General features: G+C 39.7%; 1 protein-coding gene across 3 annotated transcripts in view; it reads left to right on the forward strand.

Annotated features, from left to right (window-relative positions):
• HELZ (helicase with zinc finger) overlaps nt 1-25,312 on the forward strand; it is a 185,307-nt gene that overhangs the window by 143,391 nt on the left and 16,604 nt on the right. For all 3 annotated transcript variants that reach the window (XM_045984510.1, XM_045984509.1, XM_045984511.1), the window contains exons 28-32: nt 1,594-1,801; nt 8,150-8,229; nt 12,601-13,171; nt 13,592-13,832; nt 15,551-16,067. In XM_045984510.1, the coding sequence (XP_045840466.1) occupies nt 1,594-1,801; nt 8,150-8,229; nt 12,601-13,171; nt 13,592-13,832; nt 15,551-16,067 (1,617 nt within the window). The remainder of the gene's footprint in view (nt 1-1,593; nt 1,802-8,149; nt 8,230-12,600; nt 13,172-13,591; nt 13,833-15,550; nt 16,068-25,312) is intronic.

The following is a 25,312-nucleotide window of genomic DNA, read 5'->3' on the forward strand; positions in this document are numbered from 1 at the left end:
GTCGTTGCTTACAGTTTGTTACTAGATTGCCAGGCTGTGAAGAAATCTGTTAATTGGATGTTTTGATTGAAAAGCCTTTGTATTCTTTTAAAATATTTTTACTAGGAAAATTGAGCTGAAAGTGAACAGAGCTAGTAAATTAGTCTCTTGTTTTATAAAGTGATGCTTTATTTTATCTTTTACTTTTTTATTCTTACATAATTCACTAATCCTTCCTAAGAAATAATAGTTTTTTGGAGGAGGCAAAGAAGCTTGGGTTAGTCTAGCTCTCTGGATCTGAATTTATCTGAGAAATTTCCCTCCTTATGAAATCTTAGTGGTCCTTAAAAACATTATTAAATCCTTTCTAAGACAACAGGTATTTAGAGGGCTTCCATCTTATGTATGGATAATGGAAACTCATTTTTATTCCTTTAAGATTCTTTAATATTTTGGTAATTTTGTTAGTTTGCTAATATAATAACATTTCCAAATTCAGGAATTTTAGCCTAGAAAACATATCTTTCATTTAAGGCAAGTGTTGTAATTTCAGGCAGAGGTGATTATTGCCAAAGATTTTTGGCACTCCCTCCCCACCAAAATGGAAAAATGCCATGATGTAAACCTTTCTCAGCCATATTGATCACAATAGTTTACAATTACAGCAGCCAGCGAGAGTAACTGTCAGTAAGAAATACATTAATTCATGCCCACTCCCCGTAGACCTTCAATTTTAGCTGATTTATTTCTTTCCAGACAGCCTGGCAACATTATATCATTTGCTTTAAATAGGAAGTCCCTTAGGATTTATATTTCATTTTACTAGGTCAGGAGGCTTTTATTATAGAAGACTTTTTAAGAGTCTGCATGTAACAGTTATATTACTGTAAGATGGGGCAGTAGTTTAGATGTCATTGTTTCTCCTTTTGCATTAGCGTGCAGAGATTATATGTTTAGATATACCTAAAGAAATGTTCTATTTCTGTGGTTTAAGGGAAGAGGAATTAATCAAAAGCATTAATTGAACTAACAGACTGTTGGAATTTTGCCTACAACAAATGAACATGAAATGATTGGGTTATTCCTGTAAAGTGGAATATGTATATTATGTATTATGTGTATTCTGTATTTTGTGTCAAGACGCTTTAGACTAAATTCTTTCTGAAGTTTTCCCTTGTTCTTTCATTTAGTCTATTAAACTATGTAACTATGTGGTTATAATTTAAACGGTGATTTTCTTGGTAATCTATGGCGTGTATACATTCATATTGAGGAGAAATGATTCAGGATAATAAAATGATTTAACGTGTCAAGGAATAATCATCAATTTTAAGCCTTCAGTTTCTTCCAAACCTGAAAGATGATCAATTGTCCCTACACCCTAAAGAGTCAGGGAGCCAATTTTTTTTTTTTTTAAGAAGCCAGTTTTTGACCAGTTAAGATGTGGTAGTAATTCTGCCAATTGCCACAATTAGCATTGACTTTGTAGTTATTCATTTTGATAAAATTGACATCTGTGTGTGTGTGTTTGCTTTTTCCTAGTCAACAGCACTGTGGCAGCTTATCTTTCAGAGTGTACTTAATGCAGTTATTTTATTTCTTGTAATAACCTAGGTACCATGGACAGGGTACCAGGGCAGATTTGCAGTCGATCCTCGGATCCTTACACACCAGGCAGCGATGGCCTACAATATGAACCTCTTACAGACACATGGACGGGGGTCTCCCATACCGTATGGCCTTGGGCACCATCCACCTGTCAGCATAGGGCAGCCGCAAAACCAGCATCAGGAGAAGGAGCAACATGAGCCAAGCCGAAATGGTGAGCTGCTTCGCTGTTCTCATGTTCCCAGATTGATCATATGCCGGCTTGTATCAACGTGCAAAGTTCTTTTAACAGTATGATTATTTTAAAAAAAAAAAAATATATATATATATATATATATATATATATATATACACACATATATATATATATAATTTATTTATTTATTTAGAGAAAGCATGGGGAGGGACAGAGAGAGAGGGAGAGAATCTCAAGCAGACTTCCTGCTGAGCCTGGAGCCCAATACAGGGCTTGTACTCACGACCCTGAGACGGTGACCTGGGCCAAAACCAAGAGTCAGTTGCTCAGCTGGACTGAGCCACCCAGGTGCCCAATATTTTGAGTGTTTTAAATGATAGTTATTTAAAATTGAGATGGAAAATCCTCTCCTGTTAAACATTTTTATTGACCCCATTACTTTCGTGCTGTACTAAACATGAATGCTACTCTTGATTTAAAGTAGTCCTTATGCAAAGCACAGTCCCATGTCTGTTTGAATTATAAATAAGGAAAAATGACCCAGTCTGTTTTTTAAAGTCAGGTTTATTGAGGCATAATTTATATACAGTAAAATCCAGTTTTAAAATGTACGGTTGATGTGTTTTGACAAGTACAGAGAGTTGTTCACCACCACCAGAATCAAGATACATAACAGAATGTTTTACATAACAGAGTGTTCCCGCATATCCCTTTGTTGTCTGCCTTCTTCTCCAAGCCCCAGCCCTGGGCGGCCACTAATTGTAGTTCTCTCTTTATTTTGTCATGTAAGTGGAATCATAGAGCATATAGTTTTGTGTGTCCACCTTCATTCACTTAACTTAGTGCTTTTGAGATTCATTCATGTTGTCTGTGTCAGTAGTTTGTTCCTTTCACTGTTGGTTAGTATTCTGTTATATGGATGCACCACGATGCTTTTATCTACCCACCAGCTGATGGGCAATTAGTTATTTCTAATTTTTGGCTCTTACGAATAAAGCTGCTATGAACACGTGTGAACATATGGCTTTCATTTCTCTTGGGTGTATACCCAGGAACAAGATTGCTAAGCATATTGTAAATACGTAGGTGACTTTATAAGACACTGCCATGCTGTTTTCCAAAGTGGCTAATCCATTTTTCATCTCAACTAGTAATGTATGAGATTTCTAGCTGTTCCACATTCTCATCAGTACTTGGTGATGTCATTCTTTTTAATTTTACCCTTGCTAGTGGTTATCTGATAGTATCTGATCATAGTATTAGTTTGCATGTTCCTAATGACTAATAATGTTGAATATCTTTTCATTGGGCTTATTTGCCCTCTGGATATCTCTCATGAAGTATCTATTCGTATTTTTCCCCACTTTTTTCTTTTTTTTTTAAAGATTTTATTTATTTATTTGACAGAGGGAGAGATCACAAGCAGGCAGAGAGGCAGGCAGAGAGAGGAAGAAGCAGGCTCCCTGCTGAGCAGAGAGCCGGATGCGGGGCTTGATCCCAGGACCCTGGGATCATGGCCTGAGCCGAAGGCAGAGGTTTTAACCCACTGAGCCACCCAGGTGCCCCCACTTTTTTTTTTTTTAAAGATTTTATTTATTTATTTGACAGAGATCACAGGTAGGCAGAGCAGCAGGCAGAGAGAGAGAGAGAGAGGAAGGGAAGCAGGCTCCCCACGGAGCAGAGAGCCCGATGTGGGGCTCGATCCCAGGACCCTGGGATCATGACCTGAACCGAAGGCAGAAGCTTTAACCCACTGAGCCACCCAGGCACCCCTTGCCCACTTTTTTTATTAGTTTGTTTTATAAAGTTATAAGAGTTCTGTATACCTTCTGGATACAAATCTTTAATTAGGTACATGTTTGAAAATATTTTCTCCTTTTCATTAACAGTATCTTTCAAAGAGTATAAGGTTCCACTTTTTTGGGTTTTTTTTTTTTTTAAAGGTTCTACTTTTGATAAAATTCAGTTTATCCATTTTTTTTTCTTCTTTGAGTCATGGTTTTGGTGTGGTGTCTAAATTTCTTTGATCTATTTTTTTTTTTTTTCTCCCTAAAAGTTTCATAGTTTTGGCTCTCACTTAGGTCCATTTTGAGTTAAGTTTTATATGGTGTGAGGTAAGAATTGAGGCTTTTGTTTTGGTTTTTGTTTCTGTAAATATATATATATATATATATATATATATATATATATATATATAGCACCATTTGTTGAAAACACTGTCCTTCCTCCATTAAGTGTAGTGGCTTTGTACATACTTTGTTAGAGTGAAAGCTTAAATTAATATAGGTATTTAAAGCTTAAATTAATATAGGTATTTAGTGTTACAATTTTCCTCCTTGGTAGTGCATCCCACAAATTCTGATCTATTTTCATCAGTTGAGTGCACTTTCTAATTTCACTTGAAATTAGGTAGGTCCATGGAATATTTAGAAAGGGGAGTTTTCGTTTCCAGTTACTAGGGATCGTCTAACAATTTTTAACATAATTTTTATGTTACTGATTTCTACATTAATTCCATTGTGACAAGAAAACATATTTTGTATGACTCAAACTCTTATTTAGTGAGATTTGTTTTATGGCCCAGAATTTGGTGTATCTTTGCAGATGTTCCATGTTTACTTGAGAAGAATGGAGTGCTCTGTAAATGTTACTTAGGTCAAGTTGATTGATAGAATTGTGTAGATCTACTTTATTCTTGCTGATTTTCTGTCTGCTTTTTAAAAAATACGTATGAGAGGAGAATATTGAAATCTCCAAGGACAGTTGGCATTTGTCTCTATGTCCTTTAAGTCTTGCTTGATTAAGTTTGAAGTTCTGTTATTAGGAGCATCAACATTTAGGATTATATGCTCTTGATTAATTAACTCTTGTGATTTTGGGATGACTTCCTTTATCCCTGAAAATAGTCTTTGCTCTGTGATCTACTTTGCTTAATATCTAATGTAATCACTTTAGCTTTCTTTTGACTAGTGATAGCATGGTATATCTTTTTTTTTTTTTTTTTTTTTTGTGGTATATGTTTTTTGACCTTTTTCTCTTTTCTTTCTTTTTTTAACCTATTACTTTTAATCTCTTTGTGTCTTTATATTTAAAATGCATTTCTTGGGGCACCTGGGTGGCTTAGTTGATTAAACTTCTAACTCTTGCTTTTGGCTCAGGTCATGATCTCAGGGTCATGGGATTGAGCCCTGCTTCAGGCTCTGCACTCAGTTGGGAGCCTGCTTGAGATTAGGATTTTTTCCTTCTCCTTGCGTCTTCTTTCATGCATGCTCAGTCTCTCTCAAATACATAAAATCATTAAAGTGCATTTATTTTATTTTATTTTTTAAAAAGATTTATTTATTTGAGAGAGAGAGAAAGAGGTGGGGTGGGGTGAGGAGAGAGAGAAAGAATCCTAAGCAGACTCCCATCTGAGCGTGGAGCCCTATGTAGGGCTCGGTCCCACAATCCTGAGATTCTGAGATAATGACCTGAGCCAAAACCAAGAGTTGAGTGCTCAGCCCACAGAGCCACCCGGGTGTCCCTACAGTGTGTTTATTTTAGATGACATATGGTTGGCTGTTAGTCCAATGTAACGATCTCTGCCTTTTAATTGGGGTGTTAGACCATTTGTACTGTATGTGATTACATAGTTAGCCTTGATTTTATCATCTTGCTATCTATTTTTAATTTGTCCAATCTGTTTTTTATTTCTCCTTGACTTTTTTTTCCTGCCTTCTTTTAGATTAGTTGAATATTTTTTTTATTCCACTTTACCTCCTTTTTTGGATTATTAGCTATAACCCTTTATTATTTTAGTATTTGCTTTAGAGTTCATAGTATACATCTTTAACTTCTCACAGTCTAATTTATATTCTTTCTGATGTGTATTTTACCACTTCATGTACAGTAAAAGAACCTTAAAATATTTCAGTTTTTCCTCTCCTGGCTTTTATGATATTATTGTCATGCATTTTATTTTTACATATGTTATAAGCCCAGCATTGTTATTATTTTTATTTAAATGGCCAAATATCTTTTTTTTTTTTTTAGATTTTATTTGTTTATTTGACAGAGAGAGATCACAAGTAGGCAGAGAGGCAGGCAGAGAGAGAGGGAAGCAGGCTCCCTGCTGAGCAGAGAGCCTGATGCGGGCCTCGATCCCAGGACCCTGAGATCATGACCTGAGCCGAAGGCAGCGGCTTAACCCACTGAGCCACCCAGGCGCCCCTCTTTTTAAAGAGTTTTAAAGAACAGTAATTTTTTGTATCTATCCATGTAGGTAGCATTTCTGGTAATCTTTATTTTTTTCTGTATATTCATGTTTTCATTTGATAGAATTTTCCTTATGTCTGAAGGGCTTTTCTTAACATTCCTTTTTCTTCATGCCTCTTGTGTTTGGGGTTTTGTAGAACTTCTTAGATCTGTGGATTTGTAGTTTTCATCAAGTTTGGAAACTTTTGACCTTTATTTCTTAAGATATTTTGTGTCTCACCTCCTCTTGGCTTCTTCAGGAATTCCAGCTACCCAAATATTAGGCTGATTAAAGTTTACCCATAGTTCGTGGATGAACTTTCCTTTTTTTCTCTTTCTTTTTCTTTTTTCTTTTTGTTTGGTTTCTGTTGCATATGTCTCAAGATCACTAAGTTTTTATTCTACAGTGTCTAATCTGCTAGTTCCATCCAGTGTATATCTCAGACATTGTAGTTTTCATTTCTTGAAGTTTAGTAGTAAGCATATTCTGGCATGAAAATTTGTTTTATAAATTTCTAGTGGATTTCCTAAAAGAGTGATGTATGTATGTATGTATGTATGTATTTAAAAGTAGATTCCATGCCCAGTGTGGAGCCCCATGCAGGGCTTGAACTTAGGACCCTGAGATCAAGACCTGAACTGATAACAAGAGTTGGATAGTTAACTGACTGAGCCATCCAGGTGCCCCATAAAAGTTTTTTTTTTTTTTTTAAGATTTTATTTATTTATTGGACAGAGGAAGACACAGTGAGAGAGGGAACACAAGCAGGGGGAGTGGGAGAGGGAGAAGCAGGCTTCCCACTGAGCAGGGAGCCCAACACAGGCTCCATCCCAAGACCCTGGGATCATGAGCCGAAGACAGGTGCCCAACAACTGAGCCACCCAGGCGCTCTTGCCCATAAAAGTGTTTTTAACCAAGAACTCAAATCAGGGAATTTTTTTTCAAGGAATTTAAAATATCCAGCAGTTAACTCTTATGGATTAAAATCCTTTTACATGTGTGGGGCGCCTGGGTGGCTGTCGGTTAAGCATCCGACTTGATTACGGCTCAGGTCATGATCTCAGGGTCATGGGATTGAACCTTGTATCAGGCTCTGAGCTCAGCTCAGAGTCTCCCTTCAGTTCTTCTCCCTCTGCCCCTCCCCTTTCTCTCTCTCTCTCTCTCTCTCTCTGTCTCTCTCAAGTAAGTAAATAAATCTTAAAAAAAGAAAAATAAGATCCTTTCACATGTATGAAATAGCATTATTTAATTCTATTATAATTGTGATTCTTAAAAAAACTTCAGAGAAAGACCATTATCCTATGATCTCCCTGATATGAAGAATTTGAGAGGCAAAGTGGGGGGTTTGGGGGGTAGGGAAGGAAAAAATGAAACAAGATGGGACCGGGAGGGAGACAATCCATAAGTGACTCTTAATCTCACAAAACAGAGGGTTGCTGGGGTGAGGGGGGGGTCGGGAGAGGGTGGTGGGGTTATGGACATTGGGGAGGGTATGTGCTATGGTGTGTGCTGTGAAGTGTGTAAACCTGGCGATTCACAGACCTGTACCACTGGGGCAAATAATACATTATATGTTAATTTAAAAAAATAGAAAAAAATCTTAATTTGCTTCCTTTACTATTTATCATCTACTTGTATTTGATTTGCTCTCTATTACTTTTAAGCAGTATAACTACATTCCTTTTAGAATATCTGTTCATTTAGATTCCTTTGTTCAATTGGGTTGGCATATTATTTGGATTTTGCTTAATTGCATTTGTGAATGGCCAAAGCATTGAGCCTTTATAAACAGGCAAGAAGCCAGTGTCTTTTGCGCATCTAGTTTAAGAAAACGAGGCTCCAAATTCCTGGAGAATGGGCAGTCATCTTTGAAATTATTTCATGTTTTAAGGTTATTCCTTTATTTGTGCTTTTGTTTTGACAATGAGGTGTGCTTTAATTATAAATTTTTTTTCTTGCAGGGAAACTGCAACTCTGAAACTTTAGAAAAAGCAAATCCCAAGCAGTAGTATAAATCGAAGTAATGGGTGAAAAATGTTCAAAATATTCTGCTTCTGTCTAATAATTGTTAGTCATTGGAAATGTAACATCCATTGGAAACAATTTATAAGAATTTTAAAATATTTTCTTAGGTAAAAGTGATACAAATAATCCTGGACCTGAAATTAATAAGATTCGAACACCAGAGAAAAAGCCTACAGAATCAAAACAGGTATGCTGCTTAACGTTTGGTGAACGCATCGTCCTAATAGATTTAGTCTGGTTGATCACCTTGGAATCTTGACGTTTTAAAGAAAATTTTCTATCTTTTTATGTGTATCTTTTATGTTTATTGTTTCATGAGGATCTGGTGAGTTGTGTTATGCCTCTCTCCCTTCACCTTTTCTTTGTGGCTACATTGTCTAACTTATTTGTATACCTTCCTCAAATCGTGTTATTCAGCGATAGACTTGAATTTAGAACCTTTCCGTGATAAAGTAGTAAGTGAAGGCACAGCTTGCAAATGTGTCCTTGAAAGTCATCTCGGCATGCAAAGAGCTGTTACAGTGAAGAAGGAAGACTTCACTTCCTTAAGCAGCTTTAGCTTCTCTCGTCCTCTCATTACATCTGCTGTGTAACTCCTTAACGTTTTCGATAGCAGTATAGTTGACACACAATGTTATATTAATTTCAGGTGTACAACATAGTGACTCAATGAGTCTGTATGTTCTGCTTACTCTTCACAGTGTAATTACCATCTGTCACTGTACAGCGCTGTTACAGTACCATGGATTATATTCCCTGTGCTGTATCTGTTATCCCCATGACTTACTCATGTCATCACTAATCCTAAACTCCCTATCTACCCATTCTTCTACTTTCCTTGCTTCTGTGCTTGTGAACAAGTTGGGGACAGTCAAACCATTGGTTGAATTAGTGCCACTGGAAGTCTCTAAGATTTTATTTATTTGAGAGAGAGGAGGAGAGAGAGAGAGCACAAGTGGAGCGAGGGGAAGAGAAAGGCAGACTCCCAGCTGAACAGGGAGCCTGATGTGGGGCTCAGTCCTGGGACTGTGGGATCATGACCTGAGCTGAAGCAGACGCTTAACCGACTGAGCCATCCAAGTTCCCCTTGGGTGACCAACTCTTAGGAACCCACTTAAGTTGTAGTCTTACTTGTCTTTTCTGTGGTATTTGTTACTATTTTCTGCTTGTTTCTTCTTGACCATCTTGTTTCTTTTGGCTTCTTTGACATACATTTCTACTTTTCACAACTCTAACATGACCTGTCTCTTTTCTAAGTTCCCGCCCGCCCGCTTCCCATCTGTCCCTAGTCCTTATGTTGGGGTTTCCCAGGGTTCTGTCACTGTCCTACACCTCTCTGCACTCTATGATTCCTCACTATAAACTAGGTCAGTTCCATGGTTTTAAATCTCTGCTGCATGATAATGACTTCCAAATCTGTTTCCAACTTCAGCTGGCTTTAAGCTACGGTTCTCTGTGTTCAGTGACTTATATCCCATCAGCAGCTCTGACTCACAGTTTCTACAACTGAGAAGACTTAGTGCCTGCAGGAGGAGTGCAAATGAGGCAGCCAGTGGCCCTTCCTGCAGAGTCCGAGCGGAGCTGCCGTGCAAATGGAGGTTCTGTGTGTGTGGACAGGGACGTAGGGAGAGAACAGGCAGCAGGGAGGATGCTGGGGCAGCCCTTGTGGTCAGAGGTAGCGCAGAACGCAGTCTCCCATGGGAGCCTTGGGTGCTATGAGGGCAACTGAAGCCCAGGTAGCCAAGTGTCTCTTGTGTCCTTGTTTTAAAATTTCTCATATGATCTTTCCCTGTTTAGGAACTAGGCAACCTGATAGACGTGTTTGACTTTCTTTCCAGGCTGATGCTTTGTCCTAGGGCCTTGGGGCAAGCCACTTCGTAGCTCTCCTTGACTCAGTGTCTCAGTATTGAGAGGGAAGTGATGGAGGATAATGTAATTCTGGTAATAATCTAATTCTCAGGCTCCTTCAGCCTGTACAGTCCTCTATGCTGCTTAGCCCACTGTAGTAGCATAGAGCAGCACAGTGTGTTTAAAGATTTTGTTCGTTAGAGAGAGAGGCAGAGAGCACACGGGGAAGAGCCAAGGAAGAGGGACAGGCAGACTCTGCTGAGCACAGAGCTCAGCGTGGGGCTGGGTGCCATGACCCTGAGATTACGACCTAAGCCAAAACCAAGAGTCAGATGCCCAACTGGCTGAGCGACTCAGGCGCCCCGAGTATCATAGTCTTTTTATTTTCTTTTTAAAGATTTATTTACTTATTTTAGAGGGGGGGGAGGGGCAGAAGGAGAGGGACAAGCAGGCTCCTGGCTGAGTGGGGAGCCCAAGTAGGGGCTGGCTCCCAGGAACCCGAGATGGTGACCTGAACTGAAATCAGGAGTTGACTGCTTAACCAACTGAGCCACTCAGGTGCCCCACCGAGTAGCACAGTCTTGATTTAAGCTTCTGTGACCGGCCTAGCTTCTGGTCCATGTCAGAGTCAGAAGTGAAGGAGGCAGCTTATCCACAAACAACCTTGACGTCTAATCACGATCTCCCCCATGTGATCTGAGTAAGCTTTTCAACAGTATCTTATAGAAAGATGTATATCCCAGCTAAATGTAGCATCAGTCATCAAAAAGATGAAGATTTATGGGGGACAACGTTTATTTGTAAAGAGCCTTAAGTAGGTTCTGAAACTTTTTAAAAAATTTTGCAGATAAAGTTTAATGATTTAATATATGAAGCTCAAATCTCGGCTCATTGTAGATGGTTAATGACAACTCATTATTGAAGACCTCCGTATTTATAACGTCACTGTGGGTAACAGGCTCTGAGACATTCAGAGAGCAGGCACTGCAGCTGCTCGGAAGACTGGGATGGGACTGTCATTCTTCTCTTTTCATTTTCTAGACAATTTCTACACACCCAGTCGTCTTAAGGACCTTACTGGCCAAATTCAGTGGCAGTCCACGTGAGCTAGTGATGAGAGATGAAAAGGCACTGCAGGCATGATGGGCTCATCTCAGCCGTTGGTGTGATCGCTTGGTTGCCTGGGGCACCTGAGGGGCAATTCAGGAACAAGCTGCTTGTTCTGGGTTCTTGACAGTGATCAGTTCCCTGTTTAGCTTGAGAGCCTTTGGTGAGGCAAGTCCTCTGCAGTCCCCAGTGACTGTTTTCCACACTGAAACTTAGAAGGAGATTGATGTTTGGACAGAGATGGGAAAGAAAAATTGCTTCTTTCCACCTTATATTTCAGTTTTCACATTGTCACCACTTATGATCCAACTTGGATTTCGAAAGGATGACAGCACTCCCTAGCTTACAGACTTTTAGTAGCTTACCACAGTTTACATACAGGATTACAAATGTTTATTCTCAGCATTGAATCATTCAGGTCTCGTGTAATTGGGCTCTAGCGCTTTTATCTGATGTCAGGAAGGGGAAAACTCACCTCTTAACACGTGAAGTTGTAGCTCTGTGTATATACAAATTTTCTCATGCTCCTTAAATCTGCCATATTTTTCTCCTTTCCCTCTCCTTGGTTTAGCTGCTACCTTTACCTAGAATGTCCTTCCGTCTTGGGTAAATTCCAGCTCTTTGTGCAAGACTCAATTCAAACGCTATAGCCTCTGTGACGCCACCTCTCTCATTATCTCAGGCACTAGGATCTCTGATCATATCCTTTTGTGAACACCTCTAATTTTGTGTTTACTTGTTGGTATCCTCTACTGGACTCCAAGCCTGGGCTTTGCAAACTTTTCCTGCAAAAGGCTAGATAGTACATCTTCAGGCTTTGTGGCTGTATGGTTTTTGTGGCGGTCTCAGCTCTGCCACTGCAGGGAGAAAGTGGCCATAGACTGTATGTCAGCGAATGGCGGTGGCTGTGTTCCAGTAAAACTTTCACTGCAGAAATCTGGTGGGCTGGAGATGGCCTGGGGACCATCGTTTGCCAGCCTTTGCCTTAAGCTCTTGAGGGTACGAACTAAGTCCTCTTACTGCCTTCCTAATCTCCAGCACAAGGTCGAGGCTCTCAGTAAATGTTTGTTGAAAGAAGAAATGTCAATACCAAATGGCAAGAATTGACCATAAACTGGTTATACAAAGGTGATGATAAAGTACTTATTTATTTGTTCACTTCAAAGTTGTTTAAATTGAGACAAGTATTTTTAAAATTAATATAGATATATTTGAAGAGAGAGATGTATAAAAACAATAAAATTGGAAGGAAAGGACACATTTGAATGATTTATATCAGAAGGAAATAAATGGTTATCTTTCCAAGGAAGAAAGTGTGAAATTAAAAATAATGTTTTTAAAAGAATGGCAGTGGGTATGTTAATAAGATGGTAATATCTCTTCTTATGACTCAAATATAATGTGCTTTTCCCCCTGTTTCATCTTTTCTAATTTAAAAAATATTTATTCCCTCACTTGATTGTCAGAAGGTGATTGGGCCCCTGCTCTGAGCTGTGACTGGTAACAATCTCTCGTACCCTGTAGATGTGCTAGGGGTGGAAAGGTGGAGAGCCACAGGACCCAGATCTTCCATAGTTAAGAAAGACTTCTTATTTTTTTCTAGATTGATTTGGAATCAAATCCACAGAACAGAAGTCCTGAGTCGCGTCCTGGTGTTGTTTATCCCAATACCAAATTTCATCGCAAAGATAATCTCAACCCGAGACACATAAATCTTCCTCTCCCAGCTCCCCATGCACAGTATGCCATCCCCAGTCGTCATTTTCATCCCCTTCCCCAGCTACCCAGACCACCGTTTCCGATTCCGCAGCAGCACGCCCTGTTAAATCAGCAGCAGAGTAATTTGCCTGAACAACCAAATCAGATGCCACCCCAGCCAAATCAGGTAGTCCCACCACCGAATCCGCTGAACCAGCTGACTCCGCAGCCGCCTCCTCAGCTTTCTCCTGCCTATCAGGCAGGACCCAACAGCGCTTTCTTTAATAGCACCGTGTCTCACCGCCCGCAGTCCCCACCCGCAGAGGCTGTGATCCCCGAGCAGCCGCCGCCTCCCATGCTGCAGGAAGGCCATGGTCCTCTGCGAGCCATCGCACAGCCCGGCCCCCTCCTTCCGTCACATCTGAATAACTTCACTGATGAGAACCCCCCAGGATTGCCTGTAGGGGAGGCTTTAGGTAAGTTCTCCTGTCACTGCGGGACGTGACAAAGTCAGAGCTTATTTCCTTAAATTTACATGTACTGTGCAATATTAATTTGGGTCAGGATTGATTCAGTTCTTCAAACAGTGGCAGCAAAAATCAGTCACTTAGTGTAAGAAGCAGAGCCTTGTTCCAAATGCTGTTTGCTGTCGAGCATCCAGGTGATGCCAGTCTCCGTGATTACGTAGGTAAGGAAGAACCATCGCCACCATTACCGTGACCTTAGTTACGGGCAAATTTAGGAAATACTGCTTTCTCCAGAACCCAAAATGATGGGCATTTCTTTGTCTCTGTGAAGAAAATCTGGTAGTAAAAACACTTGCGTGGCTTGAAACCCCAAATTAACCTGAAACCCCAAAGGCAGCAAAATTTAAACTCTTCCCAAATATTTTGCAGATCGTATGCACGGGAGTGTAGCTCTAGAAACACTAAGGCAGCAGCAAGTGCGGTTACAGCAGTGGAACGAGCATCACGCCTATCTCAGTCAGGGCAGTATTCCGTACCCGCACCATCACCATCCGCATCCTCCCCTCCAGCACCTTCCTCAGCCGCCCATCGGATTACATCAGCCCCCAGTGAGAGCAGAGTGGAAGCTCCCCAGCAGTGCCGAAGATGAAGCAGAAACCACAGACTCCAGGTACTTTTGCAGAGTAAACATAGCCTCGGAAGCATGACCCACGCCCCCTTCCCCCACACACCGTTTTCTTCCTTGGGCGTCGTCCTTTTAGCCTCAAGTTAGAATACTGTCCCAAAGATGCTGGATGCTGGCCTTCTAGGCACATGGTACACAGTTCTGTTGATTGACTCTAAAAGAGAGAATCGTTCAGAAGTAACTGGTGCAAATCTGGGCATGGACAGTCTGTTGGGGATTGAAAATCAATGTGGCCCCTTGCTTTGTGGCTCTCCTGAGAAAACTATACCATCGTATGTTTTTCATACTCAGTAGTCATACAAGAAATGAATGGACACAGAAGTAAATTAATGATTGAAAGTTAAAAATGAGAAGTTTATCATCAGTTTTTTTTCCCCTGCTTGCACAGAATTCTGTCTTCTTTTAACTGTAAACGTTTATGAGTGTTCAGTCCTTATTCCAAACTTGTTCTTTTTTTTTTTTTTTTTTTAAGATTTTATTTATTTGGGGCGCCTGGGTAGCTCAGTGGGTTAAAGCCTCTGCCTTCGGCCCAGGTCATGATCCTAGGTCCTGGGATCGAGCCCCGCATCGGGCTCTCTGCTCGGCAGGGAGCCTGCTTCCTTCTCCTCTCTCTCTCTCTCTCTCTCTCTCTGTCTACTTGTGATCTCTCTCTGTCAAATAAATAAATAAAATCTTTAAAAAAAAAAAAAAGATTCTCTCATTCCCTCTCCCTATCCTCCTCTCTAAAAAAAAAAAAAAAAAAAAAAGATTTTATTTATTTATTTGACAGAGAGAGATCAGAAGCAGGCGGTGGGGGGGGTGGAGAAGCAGGCTCCCTGCTGAGCAGAAAGCCCGATGCGGGGCTCGATCTCAGGATCCCGAGACCATGATCTGAGCCGAAGTCAGAGGCTTAACCCACAGAGCCACCCAGGCACCCCCCAAACTTGTTTTTATGGCCAGTGTCATGTGACTGCAGTGAAGTGTTTCCTGATCCCTCTGAATAAGGCCTACTACAATGGTGACTTTTGGTAACAGCCAGTTATCAAGGATATGTAGACATAAGGACAGTTCTTGTTTTTTGTTTTTTGGTTTTTTTTTTTGAAGATTTTATTAATTTATTTGAAAGAGAACGAGAGAGGGAGCAAGAGAGGGGGAGCAGCAGAGGGAGAAGCAGACTTCCTGCTGAGCAGGGAGCCTGATGCGGGACTGAATCCCAGGACCCCAGGATCATGACCTGAGCTGAAGGTGGTTGCTTAACCAACTGAGCCACCCAGGTGCCCGAGACAAGGACAGTTTTCAATGCCAAGGGAAAAGAAAGAAATCAGGTACTTGGACATATTTAGTGCCTCCCACTCAGCATCTATTGCCTGTTAATGATCCCCCCCCTTTTTTTTTAAAGACTTTATTTATTTAAAAGAGAGAGGGGGGCCACATGTGCAAGCAAGGGGGAGAAGCAGAGGCAGAGGGACAAGCAGACTCCACACTGAGCGTGGAGCCCAACATGGGGCTTGATCCTGAGATCCTGAGCCAAAACCAGGAAAGAGTTCGACCAACTGAGCCACCCAGCTGCCCCTTGATGCTCACTTTTGAGATTAATTATGTTAATTCTAATGAAGTATTCTGATTTTGTCTGTAAAAATTAACACGTGTAGTTGACTAAAGCTCTCCTTGATGTGACAGAGCTTTTTGTTTTCTTTTCCTCATATTTCATCGTCTTTGTGTAGGTTTCAAGACTTAATCAGAGAACTGTCCAATCGTGATCAAAGTGAAACACGGGAACTAGCTGAAATGCCACCACCTCAATCAAGACTTTTGCAATATAGACAAATTCAGACTAGGAGCCCACCAGCAGTCCCATCTCCCCCATCCAGCACAGACCACAGTAGCCACTTTTCTAACTTTAATGACAACAGCAGAGACATTGAAGTAGCCAACAACCCAGCATTTCCACAGCGCCTCCCGCCCCAGATATTCAGCTCGCCTTTCTCGTTGCCATCTGAACACCTTGCCCCTCCTCCCTTGAAATACCTGGCACCTGACGGAGCATGGACTTTTGCTAACTTACAACAGAATCACCTAATGGGGCCGGGTTTTCCCTACGGCCTACCTCCATTGCCGCACAGGCCACCGCAAAACCCTTTTGTACAAATACAGAATCATCAACACGCTATTGGTCAAGAGCCATTTCACCCATTGTCATCTCGAACAGTATCTTCTTCTTCGCTCCCTAGCTTAGAAGAGGTAAATGTCTTTCTTTTCCTTTTGGGATTAAATTTTTGTGAAAAGTAGTCGTATGTATTAATTTGATGAGAACGGTGAACAGGTCTTACTGAATTTAATAGTCTTTTCAAGATAATCTTTTCTTGGAATTTATTTTAATTTCTCCTCTTACTGTGGTATTTCAGGCTTTGTAGAATCATCATTATTGTTGGAACATGCCCCTTAGAGTCTTCTGTTGCTGTTTTAGAACATTCAACATCTGATTGACCTGAGGAGGCAGCTTTTTGTTTGGTCTAATCTGGGCAAATGGTTTCTGGTGATTTGTCTTTTTACTTAAGTTACCTTGGTCAGTTATAAATGTGTTAATTAAGCCCCAAGTAGACGCTGGCTTTTTCAGCCAGGGGTGAATTCCTAGTGCGGTGCTTCTCCTGGACTCACTCTGGTGCTTTCTCACCTGGCCTGGGGCAGCTGAGGCGCGTTAGTACTGATTCCCGAGTGTCAGAATGGGCAGGGTATTTAACGTGGAATCCACTCTGCTCAACTGGGCATTTTAAGGTAAACTGGATTTTTATCTTAAAATACTTAGGTATTTCTAGGGAGCATCTATACAGACGTTCACTGATATGAAAATCCTAGTAATTCCAGGTATAAAACTTCTAAAATGGTACCACTGATGTAGACTATAAACATGTTGTCTAGCTGGTCCCCTTAAGTTTGCAGGGATTAAAGATGAGAATGTAGAAAGCTGGTTGTGGTCATTATCAATCGCAGATGTCTTCTTATTAAAATAGGATAAACATTTACAACTTTGATATGTGAAAGATATCTTTTTGACATCAACTTCATTTTGGCTGTTCCTCGTTGATTTCTAAAGGCTTTAAAAATAATTCTTGTGTTTTGCAGATTTTTCTGCTGTACCTGCTGATTAAGTCAGGTTTTGATGGGGATGGTTCTGTAACTTATTTGTAGAGTTTTGGAGGTAATTTGTTCAAGTAGTTCCAGTAGGCATTGTTTGGCTCATCTAGTTTAATAACTGTCATGCAAACAACTTACTTGCCATCTTAGGCTCCTAATACAAATTGTAAGCCTAAAATGAATTGGTATCTGTGTATATGTATTGTGGGGATCTAGAAATTTGGAACCATACTTTTAAAGATTTGACACATATCTGACATTATTTCAAGTTATAACAGAGGGGCTTAACAGCTAGGTGGTAATGTAATTTTCAGTTAGGTGGTGTTTTCTGTATTTACCTGTGTAGTTATTTCTGATAAAATTCATATAACAAAAACTTCACCATTTCGACCATTTTAAGGTACTATTTGGTGGATTTTAATATATATACAGTGTCGTGTAGCCACTCTCTAATTCCAGAGCCTTGTTGTCACCCAGAGAGAAACCCGTAACTTAAGTAGTTGCTCCCTAATCCTCCCTGCCTTTCATCCCTAGCAGCTAATAATCTACTGTCTGTCTTTGTGGAGACATTTTATATAACTGGACTCATCCAAAATGTGGCCTTCTGAGTCTGGCTTTTTCCTTCAGCATGTTTTTGAGCTCAAGCCCATTGTAGCATGTGTCAATACTTCATTCCTTTTCATGCCTGAATTATATTCCACTGTATGGCTATACCACCATTTGTTTATCTCTTCATCGATTGATGGATATTTGAGTTGTTTCTGTTATTTTGCTATTATGAGTAATGCTACTGAACAAGTTTTTTTGTGAAAGCATATTTTTTGTTCTCTTATTTATGTACCTGGAATTCCTGGGTTGTCTGGTAACTCTATGTTTGAGGAGCTGTCAGGCTGTTTTCCACAGGGCCTTGTACCGTTTTTACATTCCCAGTAGTGATGTATGAGGGTTCCAGTATCTCCTTTTTTTAAAAAAATGATAGCCATTTAGTGGGTCTATAGTGACATCTCTGTGGTTCTGATACGCATTTCTCTAAGGACTAATGATGTTGAGCATCACCGTATGTGTATCTTCTTTGCAGAAATGTCCATTCAGATCCTTTACCCGTTTAAAAAAAAATGTTTGCTTGCCTTTTTGTTACAGAGCTTTGTAAGAGGTTCTAAATGCATTCTGGGTACTAGATTCTTACCACGCATAAGATTTGCCATATTTTCTCCTTCGGTAGCTTGTCTTTTCACCTTCTTAATAGTATCCTTTGATGCACAAAGTTTCTAATTTGGGAAAAGTCCGATTTATCTGTTCTTTGTTATTTTTGCTGTTCTTGTTACTGTGCTTTTGATATCATACCTGAGAAACTTGCCTAATCCAAAGTCATGGAGATGTATGTCTACCTTCCTCAGTTTCATAGCTTTAGTTTTTACATTGAGTTCTTTGACCCTTTTTGAGTTAGTTCTTGTGTGTTATATAAGGTGATGACAAATTATTTTGCATGTTGGTTATCCAGTTTTCTCAGCACCAGTTAATGAAAAGACTTTTTGTCCATTGAATGGTCATGGCAACCTTGGAAAAAATCAGTTAACCGGGGCACCTGGGTGGCTCAGTGGGTTAAAGCCTCTGCCTTCAGCTCAGGTCATAATCCCAGAGTCCTGGGATCAAGCCCCCCATGGGACTCTCTGCTCCACGGGGAGCCTGCTTCCTCCTCTCTCTCTGCCTGCCTCTCTGCCTAGTTGTGATTTCTCTCTGTCAAATAAATAAAATATTAAAAAAAAAATCAGTTAACCATAGATGTATGGGATTACTTGTAGGCTTTCAATTTGTTCATTATTGTCGATGTCCTTATTCTCTACTGCACTGTCTTGTATATTGTGTCTTTGTAGTGAGTTTTGTATTTGGAAGTATGATTTTGTACTTTGTTCATTTTCAAGATTGTTTTGACTATTCTGGGTCTCTTGAATTTCTATATGAAATTTAGGATCAGTTTGTAAGTTTCTGCAAAAGAAAAAACCCAAAAACCAGCTGGAATTTTAAGAGAGGTTGTTTTAAATCTATAGATTAAGTTGAAGACTATTGTCATCTTAACAACATTAAGCCTTCTGGTACCTGAACATAGGATATCTTTACATTTATTTAGGTCCTTTAAAATTTTTCTTTAACAGCATTTTGTAATTGTCCTAGTATACGTCTCACACTTCCTTTGTTAAATTTATCCTGAAGTAGTTTACTCTTTTTCCTGCAATTGTAAACAGAATTGTTCTCTTAATTTCATTTTTGGATTGTTCATTACTAGTGTACAGAAATACAATTATATATTTATCATATATCTGCAAATTTGCTGTTAATTAGCTCTAATAGATTTTTTGTGGATACGTTGGGATTTTTTTCTTTTTGTATAAAAGAAAAATGTTGTCTGCAAATATATCTTTGTTCTTCCTTTCTAATCTGGTTGTGTTTTCTTTTTCTTGCCTAATTGCCCTGGCCAGAACTCTAGTATAATGTTTAAGGCACATATTTGGTAAATTAGAGAAAAGCAAGTATATCAAGGGTGAGTTTTTCAAATTTCCTTGTGTTTTTGATTTCTGATTTCATTCCATTGTGGTTGGAGAATATAGTTTCTGTAATTTTAATCTATTAAAATTTATTGAGATTTGTTTTGTGGTCCAACATACTGTCTTTCCTGGAGAATGTTTCCGGTGCATTGGAAAAACATGAGTATTTTGTTTTTATTGGTTGGAGTGTTCTATAGTTATGTTAGGCCTGTTTAGTTTATATTTCAAATTTTCCGTTTGCTTTGGATCTCTGTCTAGGTTTTATACCTCCTACTGAAGGTAGGGTGTTGAAATCTCTCAACTTACTAATGTTGAATCTTCTGTTTCTCCCTTTCAGTTCTGTCAGTTTATGCTTCATGTATATTGGGGCTCTGTGGTTAGGTTTATACGTGTTTTTAATTGTTAGGTCTTCTTGGTGGATTGACGTTTTTATCGTTACATGATTTCCTTTCTCTCTTACAACAGTTTTTGTCTTGAGTATGTTTTTTTCAGATGTCCGTGTAGCCCCCACAGCTCTTTTTGCTTCAGTTTGCATGTGATCTCTTTTCTCATTCTTTTGCTTTTTGAATTTGTTGTCATTTGTTTGTGACTTTTCTGATCTAATATAAAAAATAATTGTAAATTAATTAAAAATTCCGAACCAGTTATTTATTTATTTATTTTTAATTATTTTAAAAAAGATTTTATTTATTTACTTGACAGAGATCACAAGTAGACAGAGAGGCAGGCAGAGAGAGAGGGGGAAAGCAGGCTCCCTGCTGAGTAGAGGGCCCGATGTGGGGCTCGATCCTAGGACCCTGGGATCATGCCCCGAGCCAAAGGCAGAGGCTTTAACCCATTGAGCCACCCAGGCACCCCATGAACCAATTTTTTGAAGTTTGTGGTCGTCATGTGTCACCTCCGAAGTCTTTATGCTGTTAGCTTCATGGTCAGCTAATCATCGTGCAGAGATTCCCTCAAATGCCCAGGACTAAAAACACGGCCCAGTTTTTGCAGGCCTCTGAGTTTGCGTTTGGGCGCAACCTCCACACTCAGCCAGGCAGTTTACATATTCTTCTTAGTCCTAACTTCCTGCCTCTGCAGAGCCTCCAGATCAGCCAGAGGTAGGAACTTTTCAGGTCTTTTCTGAGCAGGTAAACAGCATGTGTGTGGCCTTTTAGATTCCCAGGAATGTGTCAGAGCTCTTGAAAGCCCTTACTTCCTAAGCATCTCATTCCTCGCCTTTCCTCCGAAGCTTTTGGTTAGTCTGCTGTTTGGTCCAGCTGTTAGTCCTCTGTGTCAGGCAGCAGTGGCTAAAACCTTTGCCTAAGAATGTTTTTGATACTGCCCTCTTAGCTCTGGTGGAGTTCTCAGACAAGACAGGCAAAGGTTTTTGAGCCAGTCTTCCAGGGACCACCAGGTCACAACAAATAATGACATGTCTTTGAGAATGAAGCCTGTCCTGCTCCCTCTGGTCCTGGTACTGGAAATGCCAGGTCTTACTTATATTCAAGGCCACCATTGAGCTGGAGGGAAGGGTTTGAGACCAGAGTAAGTTAAAATACCAGAGAGCTCACTATACTTATTGAATTTTCCATTTTTCTTGATGAACTGCTCCCTTGGTTGCTGTAAGCTTTAATTTATCGAATTTAAGAAAGTTGATGGTGACAGTTTTGCCAATTTTTTCATTGCTTTATGGAGCGATGGGCTTTGGAATTACTCACCTCCACCATTTGTACCGATATCTCTTGTGATTAAAAAAAAAAAAAGAGGGGCGCCTGGGTGGCTCAGTGGATTAAGCCGCTGCCTTCGGCTCAGGTCATGATCTCAGGGTCCTGGGATCGAGCCCCGCATCGGGCTCTCTGCTCTGCAGGGAGACTGCTTCCTCCTCTCTCTCTGCCTGCCTCTCTGCCTACTTGTGATCTCTCTCTCTGTCAAATAAATAAATAAAAAAATCTTAAAAAAAAAAAAAAAAAGACTTAAAAAAAAAAAGATATTTATTTATTTGTGAGAGAAAGAGAGCATGTACACACAAGCACTTGGGAGGGGCAGAGGGAGAAGGAGAAGCAGACTCCCCGCTCAGCAGGGAGCCCCATGTGGGGCTTGATCGCAGGACCCTGAGATCATAATCTGAGCTGAAGACAGTCACTTAACTGGCTGAGCCACCCAGGGGTCCCTCTTGTGATGATATTTATTTAACTTGACAAATGAGTTCATAATATGTGGAGGAAACAATGTGCCAAAGGCTTTACAGGGTTCTATAAAGATTTGTACTTTACCGTATAATACTCAGTACTGAATAATGTACTTTAATCTTTGATGTATTTAAGTATTACTTAGTTTTGGAATTTAAGTTCTTTGTACCTTCAGGCTCTTAACATTTGATACTACTGTTTAGCTGTGTGTGAGTGAATAACCTTCAATTGTCACTGTGTCCTTAGAGTGAAATTACTTTTGCAGAACTATTTGGTCACCTTTATTTTGATGCCCAAGATTCTCTAATGATGACTAACTTGGAACACTGAAAAAGAATACCTTGACAAGGAAAATATTATTTCTACCATAATGCAGATTTTGACGTTTTTCAAGTGTGTTGCAATAACTTTTGTGTATTATGTGATACAAAATCATTTTGCATGAATCATCTCACAGAATGAATAGTTTATATGTTTGGTGTTTATTTCTGGTCTTTTAAAATAATTTCTTATATTAACAATGTAGAAAAATGTCTTATTTCCTTCTGTACTCTGAATTCTTTTATTGCTAGAAACCTTGATTGATTAATCTTATGTGAGATGAAAACATCTAGATGTTGGCTCAACAGTTAGTTAACTTGAACAGAGGTGGTTTTTCACATTCTGTTTCATTAGTATTTTCTTTTTTTATAATAATTCCCATTTTCTTTTGACAAAGTACATGGTCAGCACGGAAAATGTAGCAACTAGAGATATTATATCTAACTTACTATTCAAAGATAGCTACTGTAACATTGGGCTTTTCATAGCATTCATAGAGATGAACATACGATTTCATAGCATTCATAAAAATGAACATTCGGTGATGATTTGTTGAAACATTGTTGAAACAATTTTTTCCCTTAATTTCTGTGCTCAGTTTTATTACCCCATCAAGCCTTTCTTTCAGGTCAGGGTGCCTACATGGGATCTTGATCCTCTTCTGTAATATTTTTTGCTACTTAAAATTTTTAGAGTATTCTCGTCTAGGTATTTAAGGCTTCCATTAAATACAGTAGGTTTTCTTCCCTAGCTTGAATGCAGCCAAAGCCCTGGCCCTCAGCCAGGCTGGGGCACTGTGGTCTGGCAGTGGTGCCAGCACCCTCTCCCATTTCTAGTTCTTTCTGATGGTGGGATAAGGAGGGGAACAGAGGGCAGAGGTGCCACCCTTACCCTGGGCCAGGTCACAGACATTCCTGATTGGAAATAGAGTGATCGGTTGCTCCAGTTTGATTTCAAATTTCAGTATAAGTTGGGATTATGATTTAATGTTTCTCTAAATATTTAGCCACTTGTCTTCATACTCGTTAAATTACTGCGTTGTCACTAAAGAGAATAGTAGCTTTCTTATCCAATACTGATTCTTTTATAATAGCACCGTATCATGTTTGCCTTTCAGCTAACTGCTGTGGCGGTGGGAGAGATGAAATGTAAAGAGAAACAGTAGAAGATAATTCTTGGCTTCGGAGCTTGCAAGGGTTCAGTTTCTAATAATTTTGGCATGATTCACAATTTTGCAAGGGTAATTTTTTCTATATGAGATCTGCTACTTTGTATGACAACTTTGTAACTTAACTTCTGAGTTGGATGCTCTTCTTCAGTATACACTCAGATCTGTTTCCAGACTTTCAGTTTTTCTCCTCATCTAGCTATATTTACTTTTCTGTACCAGAATTGAACTCTTGTAATTTTTGAGGCTTTGTAGTGTTCTAATTTGATAGTATGAAGTCTCTCTTACTGCATTGTTCCCCCCCCCCCCCCACTTCCGGGGTGGGCAGGAGAACGGAGAGTTATTTGTTGGTTTTTCTACCATAACTCTTTGTGAACTCTTCCTCCCCTCACACAGCCCCCCATACCCACAGAAGAACCTTTCTTGGGTTGTTCTTTGTTTGTTTTTTAAAAGATTTTATTTATTTATTTGACAGACAGAGATCACAAGTGGGCAGAGAGGCAAGGCAGAGAGAGAGAAGGAAGCAGGCTCCCCACAGAGCAGAGAGCCCGATGCGGGGCTCGATCCCAGGACCCTGGGATCATGACCCAAGCTGAAGGCAGAGGCTTCAACCCACTGAGCCACCCAGGCGCCCCTTGTTCTTTGTTTTTTGTTTTTAATTACATCAAGAGTGTAGCTTAAATTAGGGGAAATTTTGTCTTTACAGATTTGTTAAACCTCTCATTTAGGAATTGGTACAATCTTCAGTATTTTAATCCCCCCCCCCACCTTTCTCCCTCCCTTCCTTTTTTATTTTCTGATGTTCCACTGTAAAATTCAGCAGAAGCTTCATTCCTGGGTACATTTACATTGATTGTTCCTTGTTTTTTTATTATGAGTGGAATCTTTTTTTCCCCATTATACTTTCCAGTTACTTTGTCTTGAGAGACAAATCCTCATTCTTCTTAAGCGGGCCTAGTTTTACCGCATTAAAAACTTTCATTTAACATAGAACCAGCAGTACTGATCCTGGTACAGAACAAATGTTGCCAGGTAGGATGTGCTTCACCATGAAATAGTGTGGTTAAAAGTGCTTATGAGGAATGCATGGAAAATTCTTTTTTAAAAGCTTCACTGGAAATTTCTCAGAATTTGAAACCGCATGCTTTTGTGTTGCAGCGGTGGCATTGTTGTGACGGCCTTCCGATGAGAATGGATGCTTGTAAGTCGCTCACCTTGACCGGCGTTCAGTCTGTTGCATTTACCGATGCCATCTGAGACAGGACATGTGTGCCTCTGTGATGAATCTGCTTTGAAACATCTCTTGCCTTCTGTGTTGGTTTTTGAACAAAGACACTTTTGACTCATCTATTAGTTTTCATTTTTTCCTTCAAAGAGCTCTGGTTTTGAAGTTAGTTGGTAGTTTTGATTTTAGTGTTATCTGATTACCCCACACCCCCACGTTCCCTTCTCTGGCGCAAAGTCTTGTACAAATGTGGCTTGAAGATTATATTCTTGGCTGGTGGGCATTCTGCCTGTTCTGACTGTAGAAGTGGGTGAGGACAGCTTGTGACTTACGTTGTGTAACCAGGTGGTAATAGTGCCATCTTCTTAGAGGCATCATTAATGTACGGTATCTAATAAGCCATCTGATGCACATAATAGAGACAGTTAATCAATAGATTAATAAATTAGACCTCTGTTCACGCTTAAATTATCAAAGCTAATCATTTAAATGAGAAGTTCTATTTTAATGAACATTCCTGGCACCATAGTTAATGACACTTGGAATTTTCACTAGAGCATTTAGCTCTTCCTTAGTGATTAGCTTTGATAGTATAATTCTAAATAGAGCACTAATTAACTTAGTTGTGACCTTTCCCCCAGTTATCTATTTATACATATACTTTTGAGATTTTAGCATTATATTTTGATATTTAGAAAGATATATATTAGCACCAGCCTTATCAGAAAACGACGATCATTTGTTTAGCAACATAGCGGTTTCACAGCTTAGCATAAAGAATATAAACACAAATGCACATGGAGTTGATGCTGAACTGAGAAGCAAGGGTCTCTGACAGAATAATATGAGCCTTTAAGCAATAAATAATTAAATTATTTAGACCCAAAAATTCTAAAATGAAACTAGAGTGTTGGACATTG

This window comes from Meles meles, chromosome 18 (assembly GCF_922984935.1).
Source record: "Meles meles chromosome 18, mMelMel3.1 paternal haplotype, whole genome shotgun sequence".
Taxonomy (NCBI): domain Eukaryota; kingdom Metazoa; phylum Chordata; class Mammalia; order Carnivora; family Mustelidae; genus Meles; species Meles meles.